At 33.5% G+C, this 18,093-nt stretch overlaps 1 protein-coding gene across 1 annotated transcript; it reads right to left on the bottom strand.

Annotated features, from left to right (window-relative positions):
- Window positions 1-10,712: 10,712 nt before the first annotated feature.
- On the bottom strand, window positions 10,713-12,423 carry LOC130510744 (uncharacterized protein At2g29880-like). Its single transcript, XM_057007349.1, has 2 exons — window positions 11,495-12,423; window positions 10,713-11,422 (listed from the first exon to the last, which is right to left on the bottom strand). The coding sequence occupies exons 1-2, from the start codon at window positions 11,843-11,845 to the stop codon at window positions 10,805-10,807; spliced, it is 969 nt and encodes a 322-aa protein (XP_056863329.1). The 5' UTR covers window positions 11,846-12,423; the 3' UTR covers window positions 10,713-10,804.
- Between the last annotated feature and the right edge of the window lie 5,670 nt (window positions 12,424-18,093).

Genomic DNA, 18,093 nt, shown 5'->3' on the forward strand with positions numbered 1-18,093 from the left:
GGGATCGACTGGGGTTATCGAAAGGGTGCTATAAACACGCGTATACCCTTATAGGCAACCCGCCGTGTCAGTTACTGGTCCCAAGAGTCGACGATCGCATTGCTTTCTTTGAAATTCCGATCCACCCGTATCCACACACTTCTACTTACAGTCATGCGCACATGGAAAAGGAAAGGGAGGATCTGAGTATTGGGTTACTCAGTGAAGTGACTCTCGACCAGCCTGCCCGCAAGACACTCTACATTACTCTATGCGGGAACCAGGACTGACCAGCCACCACAAACAAGCAATGCATCATAAATCATTCCATACAACATCATTTTTAGCAACCTAGCGATCAGTCAATACATTAAACTCAGTCACTGCTACACAACAATTAATAATAGATAAGACCGACTCGACAAACACAACCGACTCAACTTCAAGGAAAGGACCTATGACCGTTTACGGATGTCCCTACGCGTTCCGGTCTATCCTGGGCGGCACCTCTTTCGAGCATCCGTACCCGCCCAGCTTCCTAGAGGCTACCCGGATTGCAGCACGTTGGCCCACTGCCTCTGTCTGCCGCCTGGCCATTCATAGCCTTACACAGCCACTTTTCAGCTTGACTCGATCCTAAGGCGCCACTACACTTGTTTATTTATATCCCGCCCTCGCGCGGTTCCTTTCACATCACAACACTTCCCGTGGGTACCTCTTGTTAGGCTACTGTCCCACGGGTCCTAGACTCTAGACGCCCACCCGTTCTCGATGGTCCAAGCAGGACTACAATCAAGTTTCATTGACACTTCCACTTCCACATTCACATTCTTACTCATACTTATACTTCCACTTTCACATTCTCATCACTTACACTTAGACTCTTACTTCAAGACGCCACCCGTTATCGGTGCCACACACCAGTCACTTAGCACAAGAGTAATATGAACAACCATTAAACAAGATGCTAAGAGAAATCTCAATCATCACATGGGACCAAACAACACATAAGCAATCATCATATATTAGCCACATCAACACAAGGCAGTCCATTAATGTCCCTTTTAAACAGTATGAGAGTTCTTATGCAACATGTTTTATGCATCTAACAACCTAGATCCATCATGAACTAACATCCTAACTTTCACACAAGATCTAATCAATCCTAGATCCACATAGGCAGTATAAAGATCAAGGGAGCAAGATGGGTTCAAGACACCTCACCTTAACCTAGATCTGAACACAGGAAGCGAGAGAAGATGAGATCTGAACCACCCCACTGATCAGCTACACAACAACCACCACCACCACCACAACCACCACCACCACCACCGGCGCCGGCGAGGAGAGAGAAGCGGACGGCGAGGAGAGAGAAAGGGAGGCGGCGCGCGGAGAGGAGAGAGAAGAAGGAGAGAGACGCACGGGAGAGAGGAGAGGAGAGGAGAGAAGAGAGAGAGAAACACGGCGGTGCAGGGAAGAGAGCTTGACGGCTAGGGTTTTCCAGTTCTCCGGGAATCTCTGCAGAGCTTCGCTTCTGTTTCTGATGGGGAGAAGAGAAGGGGGCTGCATTTCTATTTATAAGAAACTGCAGAGAACCCTAGGTTTTTCACAAACGGGCCGTAGAGAAGCTCATTCTCATTAAAACAAAAATAGGCCCGGGATAGGGATGTTACAAACTCCCCCACTTAAATGGAATTCGGCCCCGAATTCCACTTGTGGAACTCCCATTTCTTAACATCCCCTATCCAAGCGGTCAACTAAGCATTGTCGTCTTCCAACGGTTTCTGCAATCCAGGATATCCCTCGGTACCAACTCGCTGCGGCTTTATACTACTCCTAGGTCGCTTCAGGCGGTACTACTTACTCCGTGGTTTCAAAGGTCTTTTTCACTTCGTCATTAGTTCTCCCCCACTTAGATCAAGCATACAAGGTTTCTAGACAACCTCTCACATCCGAACAAATCCCAGATTTAATCCCCTCTGACTGAATCGAGAAGACACTCTTAAACTCCATCAACGTCCTTGGAACTTCCAGACACAAATACCTTGCTAACACTCTTTTAAAACCAACGAACGAATTCAATAAATGGAATGGAGTAGGACTACAATAGTTTAGGAAAGCTCAAGGCATCTGTACAAACACGGAATGCCCATAGAAATGGAAAACACCAAAGCCAACAGTAATAAATAACTCAATCAAACAAAAGCGCGAGTCCTACTCCTACGAAATGATCAAATGGCCTCAGCTAGCCACCATGATGTGGAGAAGCACGGTCGGCCTCGGATCCATGACCAACCGCACTGGCACTCCTAGCCGCAGGCACCGGGTCGTCGTCCGTCTCCGCGTCCTCATCTGACTCGAAGAAGCGTGCATCTTGGTCCTCTTTGCCCATCCTTGCGAAGCACTCCTCTGCGGCTATTGCTTGCCCTGCTACCATTTTTACTAGTGTGAATTCCAACGGGGCCATGGCACCCTCAAGCTCGTCCTGAATGTCCTTGCGTAGCCTTGCCATGAACAACTGGCACCACTCCTCGGCTGGCTTCGACTTGCACATCTTGGCCGTATCCATGAACTCATTCAGGTAATTCCTTACAGTGTGTGGTTTCTTTTCCATCTGGACTGGTACATCGCAACTACCAGGTTCTTGACTTTCTTCGAAGGCGTCTCTCCTCGGGGCTGAGAGCTTGCGCGGACGTCCCCGCTTCTTCTTAAAGGCTCCTCAACAAGCGGCTCGGGAACCCACTCCATATCTGACACTGGTTTTTCTTTCCTTGGCCGACCCCGTCCTCGCTTACCCAAAATTTCCTCCGACTGGTACTCAGTCGATGCTCGAGCATACCGAATATCCCCACGCATCAGATCCTCCACTCATTCACACTGCATAGTCCGGCGCTCGAACGTCGGCAATGAAGGCCCCCACCTAGGTACCACTCTTCCCGCTACGATGCGCGGAGTCCGGATGTCGAACTGGCCCGGCTTTTCTGGTCCACTACACTCACGGCTGTCACCATGGTCACCAGTGGCTGGCGAAGACATCCTGCAAGTAAAGATCCGATAAGAACCATAATAGAAGCATAGATAATGGGTGGGTTTTGAAAACATCACACAACTTTCTCAAACATCAAAACTTCCGCAAACTTTTTTTTTTTTTAAAACGTGATTTTTGAAAACTTTGGAAATGCCGACCCCCTAGGATAGCACTAAGGGGTCTTAACCCCCGCTCTGATACCAGTTGTAGCATCCCTATCCCCCGGGGATCGACTGGGGTTATCGAAAGGGTGCTATAGACACGCGTATATCCTTATAGGCAACCCGCCGTGTCAGTTACTGGTCCCAAGAGTTGACGATCGCATTGCTTTCTTTGAAATTCCAATCCACCCGTATCCACACACTTCTACTTACAGTCCTGCGCACAGGGAAAAGGAAAGGGAGGGTCTGAGTATTGGGTTACTCAGTGAAGTGACTCTCGACCAGCCTGCCCGTAAGACACTCTACATTACTCTATGCGGGAACCAGGACTGACCAGCCACCACAAACAAACAATGCATCATAAATCATTTCATACAACATCATTTCTAGCAACCTAGCGATCAGTCAATACATTAAACTCAGTCACTGCTACACAACAATTAATAATAGATAAGACCGACTCGACAAACACAACCGACTCAATTTCAAGGAAAGGACCTATGACCGTTTACGGATGTCCCTACGCGTTCCGGTCTATCCTGGGCGGCGCCTCTTTTGAGCATCCGTACCCGCCCAGCTTCCTAGAGGCTACCCGGATTGCAGCACGTTGGCCCACTGGCTCTGTCTGCCCCCCGGCCATTCATAGCCTTACACAGCCACTTTTCGGCTTGACTCGATTCTATGGTGCCACTACACTTGCTTATTTATATCCCGCCCTTGCGCGGTTCCTTTCACATCACAACACTTCCCGTGGTTACCTCTTGTTAGGCTACTGTCCCACGGGTCCTAGACTCTAGACGCCCACCCGTTCTCGGTGGTCCAAGCAGGACTACAATCAAGTTTCATTGACACTTCCACTTCCACATTCACATTCTTACTCGTACTTATACTTCCACTTTCACATTCTCATCACTTACACTTAGACTCTTACTTCAAGACGCCACCCGTTATCGGTGCCACACACCAGTCACTTAGCACAAGAGTAATATGAACAACCATTAAACAAGATGCTAAGAGAAATCTCAATCATCACATGGGACCAAACAACACATAAGCAATCATCATATATTAGCCACATCAACACAAGGCAGTCCATTAATATCCCTTTTAAACAGTATGAGAGTTCTTATGCAACATGGTTCATGCATCTAACAACCTAGATCCATCATGAACTAACACCCTAACTTTCACACAAGATCTAATCAATCCTAGATCCACATAGGCAGTATAAAGATCAAGGGAGCAAGATGGGTTCAAGACACCTCACCTTAACCTAGATATGAACACAGGAAGCGAGAGAAGATGAGATCTGAACCACCCCACTGATCAGCTACACAACCACCACCACCACCACCACAACCACCGGCGCCGGCGAGGAGAGAGAAGCGGACGGCGAGGAGAGAGAAAGGGAGGCGGCGCGTGGAGAGGAGATAGAAGAAGGAGAGAGACGCACGGGAGAGAGGGGAGGAGAGGAGAGAAGAGAGAGAGAAAGACGGCGGCGCAGGGAAGAGAGCTTGACGGCTAGGGTTTTCAGTTCTCCGGGAATCTCTGCAGAGCTTCGCTTCTGTTTCTGATGGGGAGAAGAGAAGGGGGCTGCAGTTCTATTTATAAGAAACTGTAGAGAACCCTAGGTTTTTCACAAACGGGCCATAGAGAAGCTCATTCTCACTAAAACAAAAATAGGCCCGGGATAGGGATGTTACAAGTTTCTCTCTCAGCAAATTTCTTTATCAAACCTCATTTTTCCTATCTCTCTAGCTTCTTCCTACACATCTATTTTTTTTTGTTATTTAGCAGATAACAAGCAAGATTGCGAGTACCTAGCTTGCTCACTTTCCATAACAAACCTTATGGTCGTCAAAACTAAAAACTCACCACCAAAACACCCATCATCAACCATTGTATGATCTTGGCACCAACCTGGAGGACACAATATTTTCAAGTAATATAAGCCATAGTCACAAAAAGACTGACACACTAATTCCATTAAGTCAAACACATGAATAAACCTTAAGATTTAAACTTCCCCACGTCATAAAATCAAACCCACACGTACTAATATCTGACAATCAATGAATATGCCAAATTATCAATTCTTTAAAATATGTTGACTAGAATATATTTCCTAATCTCCAAATTTAATGCATACAAGGTTATAAGGCATGTATGTTCAAACCCCCCTTTATAAAACCTATTCATCTAAGCCCACACCATTACGGCCTCTCTTTTCAAATTCAAATTGAAAATGATGCGGGAGCCTCATGAGATATCCCACAGAGAGTTTCTACCAAAATATATACAGGTCAACATAATCACTGAGCTTGCAAAGTTTTCCAGAGAAGATGTCCGTAACTTAATGGCATCGAGAATTCTCGATGAGGCAGCACAAAACCCACAGCCCACAGGTATACAAGCATCTTAACCTCCAGCCTACAAGCATCAAAACCTCCACCAATCAACTCCTTACGTAAAACATTTCAAAGATATAAAGCTCCATCCTAACCAAACAAATAACTTTCAAATGCAAAATCTAACACAGCCAAAAACAGCCAACAAAATTCTAATATTTTACATGACAATGACAAGTTAGGATGAAGATCAAACCGGATCTACCAGAAGATACGAGCAGTTGGATCATTTTTATAAAACAGAAGACAGTGAATGTTACCTCATTTAAGCTCAAACAGAAAATCTTAAAATATCAAAATGATCTCAGAATTATATTTTTATTTGTTATTTTACTGTCATTTTAATTTTAGAATATTTTAAAATGCTTTATAAAATTAAAATATATTTTTATATAAAATCATTTTTATTGTGTATTCAACACCCGCCCGTATAGCGGACCAACCCTAGTTATACATAAAATTCGTTGTATTGTAAAAATTTGCTTTAGGGGTTACTTGGGTCTTGATGGATATACATATACATATATATATATTCAAGTGATCGAATCAAGACAGAGATAAGTAGAACTAACTAAAAATAGCATTCAAATAAAAAATTTAAAATATAAATTTAGTTGTCTTTCAGATACTGTGATTTTATGTTGGTTACTAGATTCTTGATTCGTCATTTGAAAGGGGATATATATTTTTTGTTTTAAATTTATTTTAAGATTTTTATGTCAAAAAAAAAACTTATTTAAATTTTTTAATTTTTATGCTTATATTTTTTTGTAATTATTTGTGTTTTTTCTTTGTAATCATATTTATATATAACTAAATGTGATTACAAGATATATTTAGATAATCATTTAAATAAATTTATAAAATAAGTTGAACATAACTTTTTATCAACGTTATGATCCAATTTTAATAGTATTAATATATCAAAAAGCTGTCATTGTAGTCAAAATATCAAATTACGAAAATAAATCATGCACGTTAAGAAAATAGAAAATATTAATAACTAGGTGATTTTCTGCACTATGTGCAAAAATATTTTTAAAAAAATTTAAACTAAAATTAAAACTAACTTTTAATGGATTTACTAATTTAGAAGCTTAAATAACCTTATATTTACGTTCGGCAATATATTTAAATATAATTTTAATATATACAAAATGTTTTTGTATTATATTCGTCTATGTTTTGGTGTTTTAAAAATTAACTAAAATAAATATTTATACAATGTTTATCTTTAATATAATAATTTGGATTATTATAATATTTTAAAAGTTTGCCAAAATATCTAAAATGAATTATCCATGTTACTGCTTTGCTACACACTTAGAAGAGTTCAGACGCAATAAGATTTCTTTCCTACCTTCAAAATCTGACATATTTCGAGAGTTCACAATTTAGTGGCGAATAAACTTGTACGCGGTTCTAAGTGTTCTCCTTCTGCTATGTTTTATGTCGATTCTTTGCCACCGGCTTGGTTCTATGAACCGGTAGAACATATATGATAGTTTAGTTTCTTTTGTTGTAAAAAAAGAAGAATTATCCATGTTACTATAAAATATAATCTTAATATCACATACTAATATTTAACTGCAATACTATATTTTTAAAAGAATATGGAAATAAACTTTTAAAAAATAATATTTTTCTTTAAAATATATTTTTGTCAAGATAGATTAATTTTTGAAATTGTAAACCACATTGCAAAAAATTTTATTTACAAGATTTAAAACATTATAAATGCTAGAATATAGAGCACTTGTTTTATTTACGTATATAAAATAATTTAGATATTAGATAAATAATTTAAGAATGAAATAATTTCTTATAATTTTACCATAGTTAGATAGATTTTAATTATAATTATTAAATATATGTAAAATACTACAAATAATAAATAAATTTAGTTGATTTTTAATTAATTTGTTCAAAATGTAAGTTTAATATTAGCTCCATGTCGAATTTAAATTATTATTTTTTATATTTTTGACTATGGTAATAATTATATTCTCAATATTTTAATATGGTAATATTTATATACTTAAAATTTTATATTTGAATTTCTTTAATTGAATTTTGTGTAATAAATGTGTTAAGCCATGTTATAATTATGTAGGATTCATGTCATCTTATAAGTGAATCATGTCATTTTTATTTTTTGCTAGAATGTTTGTGGTGATAACATGTAAGCAAATTACTTAGTAAATACTCCCTCAGTTTCATATTACTTGTCGTTCTAGTTTATGCACACAAATTAAGAAAATATTTAATTTTACATATTTTCAAAATAAAAACACTATTACCAATACATCTAACCATATATCAATCAATAGAAAAATAGAGTAGGGAATATTTTCAATAAATTTTGCATAGAAAACCGAAAACGACACTTATTTTAAAACGAAAAATTCTACTCTAAAATGACAAATAATTCGAAACGGAGTGAGTAATGTATAGAGGATTAAGAAATATAGAATGACAATTCACCAAGCGAGCACACAGTTACAAATGCCAAATGCCCCACTAAGGAAAACAAGTGAAAGGACAAACGTAAATATTTACAAGTGAAAGGACAAAGGTAATATTTACAAAAAAAAATATATATATATCTACATATATTTGATAAAATAAAAGAATGTATATTTATGCATGCGTAAAGGAAAGATATGATAAGTCTTAGTGGGGGTTATTGGTTGTAGTATTTTGATGAATTCAGGAATTTTTTTTGGATTTAGAAATTTTGATAAATCCATTGATTTTAAAATCAAATATATAGATTTCAGAATCAATGGTATAGATTTCAGAATCAAAATAACTAGATTATCTTAAATCAGTCAAATTATAATGTATAGAATTGACATGATACAATTTGTATCTTACGAAGATACCATTTGAAAGTGAACTAAATTTATTTTCAATGCTTTTGCTCGTCACCTCATGAGAACTACAACTTAAATAATGAGAACTACTTGTACAAAAGTCAAAAGTACAATATACAAGGACAGAACGTCAGAACCAAAAAAACAGTAGTAACATAACTGCTTCGTATATGAAGGAGTAATCAAAATAATAATAATAAATAATTTCAGTTCTGTAATAAAATAAATATAAAAACTATAATATGTGTTTAGCATTTTGTATATTATGATAACATAAAATCTGTCCACATTTCTGTAGCTATTGTCGCTCTCATTTGATTGGCTTGTTCTCTTTGTTGATCTTGAGTTGCAAAAATTTCTTCATCGTTGTTATTAACTTCTCGAAGTTTTTGCACGTCATCAGAATCTTTTTCTTCAGGAAAAATATCTGTTCGACAGAACTTTCGAAGAAAGTTATGTAGACCAGCACACGCAAGTACTATTTCTGTTTGTGTCTTATAAGGAAAAGGAGGTGCAGACTTAAATATTAGAAATCGAGATTTGAATATACCGAAAATTCTCTCGATAACATTCCTCAGAGAAGCATGACGATGATTGAACAACTCTTTGTCATTTTGTGGAGTAGAATCTTGACCAGAAAACTCTTGTAGATGATATCGAACACCACGATATGGAGCCAAAAAGTTGCGACGATTTGCGAAACCGCAATCAACCAGATAAAATTTTCCTGATATTTAAAAATAAATAATTATTTATGGAAATATTATCAAGGATTACAATATATATTATACATATTTATATGTACCTTCTGGAACTGGTAGTCGATTTGTGTTCCTTGTTAAAGCATCATTTAATATTTTTGAATCATGAGCTGAACCTTCCCATCCACTGAGTACGTATATGAACTCAAGATCAAAATTACATGCAGCCAATACATTTTGTGATATATCTCCTTTTCGGTTTCGGAAAGCAGATGCTTCTTTTTTTTGTACCATTGCAAATATATGTGTACCATCGATAGCTCCTACACAATCCTAAAAATATAACAAATATATGATCAAAATAATAATGATAAGAACATAGATAAAAATTATATATATATAAGTACCTTAAAATAAGGATAAAATCTTGTATTTTCCCTAATCTTTTGAGGTATTCCAGGTCCAGCGGTAGCCATGAAACTTGGTGAAATTTGGTTTAAAGCTTGCAAAACTTTGTGAAAGTTCTCACTTATAGCAAATTTGGATCTTTTAAAAGTATCTCGTGTATAGCAATACCTTGCATTTTGGCCAACTACCAAGAGAAAAGATGCAACCATTTCTTCAAGGCTAATATATCTTGTATCAGTTAACCCTGTCTTCTCTCGGATGAGATTGCATAACTTCAAGAAAATATCTGGATACATTCGATATAACTCTCTAAAGTGAAGAGGATCTTCTTTCAGCACATTTTCTATATAATCTTGACCAGCTCTTGTGGTTACACGTCGAATGGGACGTTCAATTTGCAACTGAAGTTCTCGTTGTCGTTTCTTCAACCATATCATCTGACGAAAAATTAAGATCACCAATAAGGCAATATGAACATCTAACTCCTCATCTTCATGTGACATGTATCTCTCGTTTTCATCAGAAGTTTCTTGTTGCCCAAAAATTTCTGGATTCATGCTTAGTAATGTGCTATGATAAAAAAAAAAAGAAGAAGAAGAAGTTAAGAACTAGTGTTTGACGAGATGATCTTACTTATTTATTTGATGGTGCTTCTTTTCTTTATAAGTAAATAAGCAACTAACTTATAAAATAATGTTAATTATACATATCTAAATTTACCTTTGACAAAAAAGAATGTAAATTTTACATTTAAATAAGAAACTAAGATTACGTAAATTTAACAAAAAAGTATGTAAATTTATATTTAAATAAAGAAATAAAAGTAAGTAAATTTTTAAATTAACAAAAAGTAATCTTGACAAAAAAAACAAAAAGTAAAAAAAATATCTACGGGATAAAAACCACATTGACATGCAATAGACCAAATCTTGTCAAGCTCATATTTGACATAAGAACAACATTTACGTTTCTTTTTTTTCACCTTTCTTTAATTAATTAGAATTTTGTTTGTATGCACTAAACAATATGATTGCATATGAGCCACGTGCATTATGCATGTTTTGGACATGCTCAAAAACTTACAACACAGGGAAAAAATGATAAAAAGTAATTTCATTATAAAAATATCGTAATACAATGCAAAAGCCCATACTATAATCATAGCAAAAAACCCTAGAGATAATTAAAGCCAACATCAGATGATAAAAATAAATAAAACCCAACGTATGAAATAATAACGAATTCAAAACCCTATGACATTATGTTTAATCCAACCATAGCGTTCATCAATGGACATACTAATGAATACATCTTTCATTCCCAGTTGATGAATCATTTTAACCGTATCATGACGTACATGGTCTTCCAAATCAGAAACTTCTTTGATAGCTTCCCATAGATTATTCTTTTTCTTTTCTGCTTCTCTTTGTTCAGCTTCTTGTTTTTGTCTTGATTCTCTTTCTTCTATCAAGTTGAAGAGTTTCTGAGTGATCGTTGTCAAGGCGTTAATTCCTGTGCTAGCTTCTTCTACACCTTCTTTTTGAATGGATGGATCATCAGCTTTGTAGAGAAAATTAGTTCTCTGCCTCTTTCTTACTGGGAGTTTTTCCACAGTATCATTTGAAGGACTGCCAAAAAAAGATGATTGTGATTCATAATTTTCTGGAGCATTAAAAGGAAATTCTTCACCATAATTTGGACGTTCCTTTTCTGTTTCCGCAATTCCAGTTGTTCGAGCATCAGTGGTATCACCTAATCCAATCGCGTTTCTGCCAGTTGCTAAATTCCTTTCGAATATAATTTTGAGATCATCAAATTCTTCGAAGGTTTCATCACGAAATTTTTTGTAATTTGGATGTGCCTAAAATTTTTTTTAAAAAAAAATTAATACAAAGAAAAATATATAACAATATAATCTTGGGTAACTTTTTACCTTTATATATTCAGCCCACACTTCATCTGGAGCCGTAAACCGTTTTGTGGTTGAATCCCATCCAAACCCAGAACTAAATCGAAGAAGTTCAGCAGCATTTAAATACTTTGTTTTCAAAATCTTCATTCTGTTTGAGTAGTGTTGAAAAGTTTTGGTGCTCCCATGCATTTGATTGAGAGTAGGTAAGATTCTTCTCTCCACTGTGAATTTGCTGAATAAACCATTACTATCACGTAATCCTGCAGCAACACAATCTAAAAGTAGATTTATCAAAGTTTTATTTTCTTGAGGACTCCATTGAACATAAGAACCTTTTCCACGTTCTTGTGGTTCTTGTTGTGATTCTTCCATTGATGCTCTTTAGGGTTTTAAAGTGTTTGTTTCTTCTGTTAATTTTCCAATGTCTAATAGAGATTATATATAATGATGATGGACCATTACGATAGAAAATAGAAAACTATTATTTATAGGAAAATGTTAAAAAATTGAATGATTGGAAAATTAGAAAACTGACAAAAATGCGAGTGCTTGACATTTTTATAAATGAAAACTTTCAAGGACTACCATTTAACAAAAGTCTCGTACCTTTTTGTTACTGCCTTTTATAATTAACATATGCAATACATATACGAACTTGTCAAAATAACAAGGTTCAATGCAATATTTGCTCCTTTGTATTTTTAACTTAAAATCACTCACAAATCCATTCTAATCCAATTTTAAATCAAATCCTTAAACAAATCATTATTATTGAATAACACTTGATTTTAAAATCTATTTTGAAATCATAAAACCAATAACAATGGATTTTAATATAGATTTTAAAATCATAGAACCAATAACAATGAATTTGAATATGGATTATAAAATCACAAAACCAATAACACTTGATTTGATTTGTATTTTCAAATCCATAAAAGTATGTAAACCAATAACACCCCCTTAGAGATTCTGAAACCATAGCCTGCTTTTTCGAACATTTGCTAAGCTTCTAAGGGCATCTCCAACCCAACTCCATAGTAAAATGAAATATTTTACTGGAATAAGTAAATATACAATTTAAAAAAAAAGTAAAAATAAGTAAATATAAAAATGTAAAAACTACATTACACACCTATCTTAAAAAATTTACGGTTTTACATTTTTATTATTTCCAAATACTTTTATAAGTAAATATACAATGTAATAAAAATAAGCATACAATATAAAGTAAGAAAATTAGAATAAGTAAATATACAATATAAGAAAAATAAAAAATAAGTAAATTAATATACAATTAAGAAATAGAAATATTACATTAAACATCTATCGTAAATAGAATATTACGATTTGATATAAAATGCCAAACAATTAGAATAAGTAAATACACAATATAAGAAAAATAAATAATAATTAAATAAACAATATAAAAAATGGAAAAAATCACATTAACATCTATCTGAAAATGTATAGTTGTACACTTTTATTATTTCCAAATATTTTTATAAGTAAATAAACATTATAAGAAAAACAAAAATACAATATAAGAAATATAAATACTACATTTAACATATATCATAATATTATCATTTGATATAAAAGCAAGAAAATTAGAATAAGTAAATATACAATAAGAAAAAATAAACAATAAGTAAATATACAAAATTAAAAATTTACATTAAACTTCTATCGTAAAGAGAAATAGAAATATTACATAAAATATAGTAAAAGTCTCTTCTATACAAAAAGATATGTTTGGATAAGTTCAGATTTGTGTTACAAAAAAAGTGTTACAAAAAAAGATAGGTTCACATGCAAATGATGAAGAATCAACTTACATGAAATATTTCACATATGGCTTCATCACTCATAGTTTCTTCATCTCTAGGCATAAGTGTCTTGCACATTCTTCAGAAAAATGTAAATATGCAACAACAACAAAAATACTCATCATTCAATTTTGCAGTTATAGCGTTTGTAAAGGAAATATAGAGTAGAACTGCATTTTGAAAATAAAAATATATTGTTTCCAAACCAGTAAGATGGAGAGAATGACGAGTGCAAATTATAGATTTTTTACCATGCACATGACTGTTTTCAGTCTTCTCCTTTCAGCTCATCACACAAATGAGCAAGAATCATTCTTTTCTAAGAACAAAAAGAAAAGAAAACATAACGAGTTACAATTTTCTGGAAAGATGGTAAGTATTATTGAACAATAACTAAGAAACCAAGTCTAGATATATCATAAGCAAACACACCAGCCATAAACATACAGAAGCAATGGTAAGACAAAACAAAATATTTCATCATAAACAATTGCAACACAAGGAGTGAGAGACACAACCATCTATCATAAACAAACACACCATCCATAAACATAGCCGCGATTAATATTACAAGTTAAAGAGTATACCATATTGATCTTTAAGATGTACACAAAGCAAGATCTTGAAAGTAACAAATAGTGGCATTGCCAAAACATAATGAAAAAGACACCACTGCCACAAACCAGAACATTAAAAGTTACAACATAACATGATGCTAACAAAGAAAAAAGGTGATAATCACAAAAAAATTCATAGATGGAACACACAGTGAAATCTACCACGAAAAATCACAGCACGAAACTGCTACAAGGGTATAAATATAAACATGTAAAAAACAAAACCAAATGATGATGAAAACTTGTACTTTAGACATCATTAAACACACAAGGATCCAATTTTTATAGTTGTACATCAACTAATTCATATAATTATCTTATCTTTAGCTATACAAAAGAGAAGTCAATGCATCAAATACGAAAAAGAAAGAAAGAAACTGATCACCATGATTGAAAAAGAACATGAACAAGCTTGAGAGTGAGAAGAAGAGTGAAGGAGAAGAGCAAAACTATGCGCTGAAACCGATTCTCTACACCAATATTTCCTTACTCTTAAGTCTCTAATTCAATCAGTGAGACCCTTTTTGACACATCTCCCAATTCAAAATTTGATTGTATGAAATTAGTGATTCTTTCGCGAAAAATCTCAAGAAGCAAACACATAAGAGAAGAGAAAAGGATTTGTTATAAAAAAACGGTTTTTCAAGTCATTGACAGAGGGTGACTTTCCATGACAAATGCAAATGATGGCAAGCTTAGTTTATGATAATATTATTTTACTTTTTGCATGTGATTGTGTATAAAAGTGAAAAACAAATTCGAAAAACTAAATTAGATTTATATTAAGGATACAACTATTAGTTTTATGTTTCTTTGTTAAAACTAATCGAAGTGACATAATGTTAGAAACTAAATTAGAACAAACTTTAAAACATGATTCTATTTTTGATTTGTAATTTGATTTGTACAATAATAGACAAATTTGACGTGATAAAATTATAAAACTAATTTACGGGCACGATTTGTTTCCGTCAGTGTGGAGATGAAATCAGGATCTGGTTTATGTTTTTGGTTATTGACACTTGATTTGGTTAGGTTAGTGTGGATAGGAGATTGGGATCCGGTTTATGTTTTTGGTTTTTAATTGGCATTTGATTTGGTTATTTTGAAAGCCAATTTTCAAAAAAAAACAAAATGATAGGAAAAAAAATTTTAGTCAAAAGAAAAAACATATATTATATCAAATGTTCTGATTATATAATATAAAGTTCTGTTGGAAAATATTTATTAGATCCCATAAAATTAGAAATAAGAGTTCAAATATATACAAAACTTTCAAATGTTAAACTATCACAAAAAAATACAAACAAAAAAATTCAGCTTTCACAAAAATGTTTACACAATGTGAAATAAAATAATTTCAAACTCAAAAATAGTCAAATTCTTTCTTATGTATACTATAAATATAAAATATTCATAAATTCAAAAAAAAATATAGTTTAAAATACAACATCCAACGAAATAATTATATACAAAATATTTGAAAAATCAAAATTGTTCCGGGCGTAACCCGGGTTAACCCCTAGTCTCGTCAGAATACTTACCTTCTGAATCGGTACGTGGATTCCGAACATCTAATCAAAATATAGTACTTTGTGAAATTTTGGACCAAGATTTTTGTGACGTTTATGCAATGTAGCATACATATAATCTTTTTTTATACATATGCGTAATACATGACACAAATTTAGGTCTGAATATAATGAAGAATTCGATGTCTCAATTCCTTTATGTGCGAGTAAATTGCGTTTGTCTGAATTATTTACCGTTTATTTTTTCAAAGATTCCAAATATATCTATAATCAACAGTAATTAATCTCACCTTAACAGGATATAATACTATAAGCTTTCATATGAAGCATATAAAGATAGGGATTTTTTTTTTAAAATGAACAAATATGTTCGGAACAAGAGCATCAGAGAATCTTGATGATTTGGCATAAAGATGAAATTACATATTCCTTTTTTCGTTAACTTTAATTATCAATTATTGATGATTGTGCCAATACCAGCATTAAAAATTGTATGTACAGTACTTTTTTATCAATTATTAAAATATAAAATATCTCAACTTGTTTTACTTTTAGTTTGCTTACTTGCACTGCTCTCTGCAGAAATGAACGTTGCTTTGTTTTCGTGTTTCTTGCAGAGATAAAAAAAATACTTGATATTTCAAATGACAATATATAAACCCTGTCCTATATCTTTCTTCATGTATTTGTTTTTAAAGTATAGAACTAGATTTTGATCCGCGCTTAGAAAGCGCGGATTTGTTTTCGTAATTCTTTTTTTCAACAGAAATTTTACACGATGATGTGCATGAACATAATTAGTCTTGGGCATATTATCTGAAATTCGAAAACTAAACCGAAAAAACTGAAACCTAAACCGGATAAAAGATTACAAACTCGAGCGGTTTCTATATTTTTAAATCCGAAAAAATGAAATCGAACCGGGACCGAACCGAAAACCGAACGGATACCCGACTATTTTGAATATATTAAAAATATTATTAATTATTTTTAACTTTAATATATATAAAATATAATTTAAAAATAAAGAATTTCCATAAAACCCGAACTACTCGAATTACCCGAATATTTTTTTTGTTTTTTTGGGTTTAACTCGGGGTTTCGGGATTTTTCGGTTTTTGGCTTTAAACCCGAACCAAACCCGAATTATTTATAATTCGGTTCCACTTCGGGTTTTATAAAAAATAGAAACCGACATTATCTAAACCGAACAGATCCGAAAAAATGTCAGGTTCCTAAATGGTTCCTAAACATCCCAACCCGAATAACCCGAAAACCGAATAAACCGAACTGACCCGAGCCGAAACCCCAAATTTTTTTTTATAAATTGTTTATTTTTGATAAAGAATATTTTTCGAATATTTTTATGAATATTAATTATCAAAATACAGAAAAATAAAACCAATAATTATATTTTTTTATATTTTTGATAAATAAACTAAAATTTTTAAAATAAAAAATTGTTAGCTGTTTTATTTTATAAACATATTTGTCATTAGAGTTATTATAGATGAGTTTTTACTTTAATATATGTTTAACTATTTGTTTTGTGTAATAGGTTTAAGCCCATCACGTTTTAAATTATAATAGTTATGGTGGTAGAATCTAAAATGTATAATATATGGCTTAACTCAATTATAAACTATATAGTGTGTTGTATAGAACATTGTCGCGTTCTACACTAACATGTTTTGGTATGTCAAATATTAAGTTGGTATATTAGTTTTTTAAATGTGGCGTCATAAATATAGTGTAATAAATATAGTTAGCTAAATATATTGTTATATTTTGTTAATGGGCTAATACTATGTAAGACCAAATAATTGTTACTTAAATGAAAGGATGCAGTAACCTTTTATAAGTAGATTTTTTTAGAATGTTTTTTTTTTAGTAGAATAGATTTGTATAATACTGTTGTCCACGTTAGGTCTCTGTGAGATATGTTTTTCCCCAACGGTATTTATTTTTGTAGAAAACTAATTTTATTTTTGTTTGTTTACGTATGGGCCTTACATGAAAAATGAGCACTGAATTTTGGTAGATTTTCAAGTTGCTTTAGTTCAGGTCCTATGATCCCAAAAATGTACCGAACTCTTTGGACCAATGGGCTCGGGTCGCGAGGGGGGAAATATTTTAGCTAGGCCAAGCCCTTTATATCAAACGAGCGGGCTTCATATCAGCAATGTTTAATAGTTTATATCTATCCACATGCAAGCCATCGCCATACAGTAGAAATAAAAGTCTGAAGGAGTAAACCGTCGACTTGAGCAACAATACACATACACAAATGAAACTATTTTAGAGTTAACCTTCTATTGTTATTTTATACCTATGTTGAAAGCATCCTAGAATGATATCACCAACCTCAAGGTTGATTTTTTCAAGTACTAAACATATATTTCCATAGCTATTTGTCATTTATTTTAAAAAGTCACTTACCTGTCTTTTGAGGAATCTAAAGAAAGTAAAGAATGAGTCATTGGTGTGTGTTGAAGTGGCTCGTTGGTGATAGAGCATGGGTCAGTGCTCCTATTAACCAGCGGTCGAAACACAAACACATCATGTTAAACCAAAAAAAAAGTATGAGTCATTGCATTGCATTGTATTAAACTAATCCCATATTCGTCTATAAACAATTGGAC

The sequence above is a fragment of the Raphanus sativus genome, chromosome 4, assembly GCF_000801105.2.
Source record: "Raphanus sativus cultivar WK10039 chromosome 4, ASM80110v3, whole genome shotgun sequence".
In the NCBI taxonomy this organism is placed as follows: Eukaryota; Viridiplantae; Streptophyta; class Magnoliopsida; order Brassicales; family Brassicaceae; genus Raphanus; species Raphanus sativus.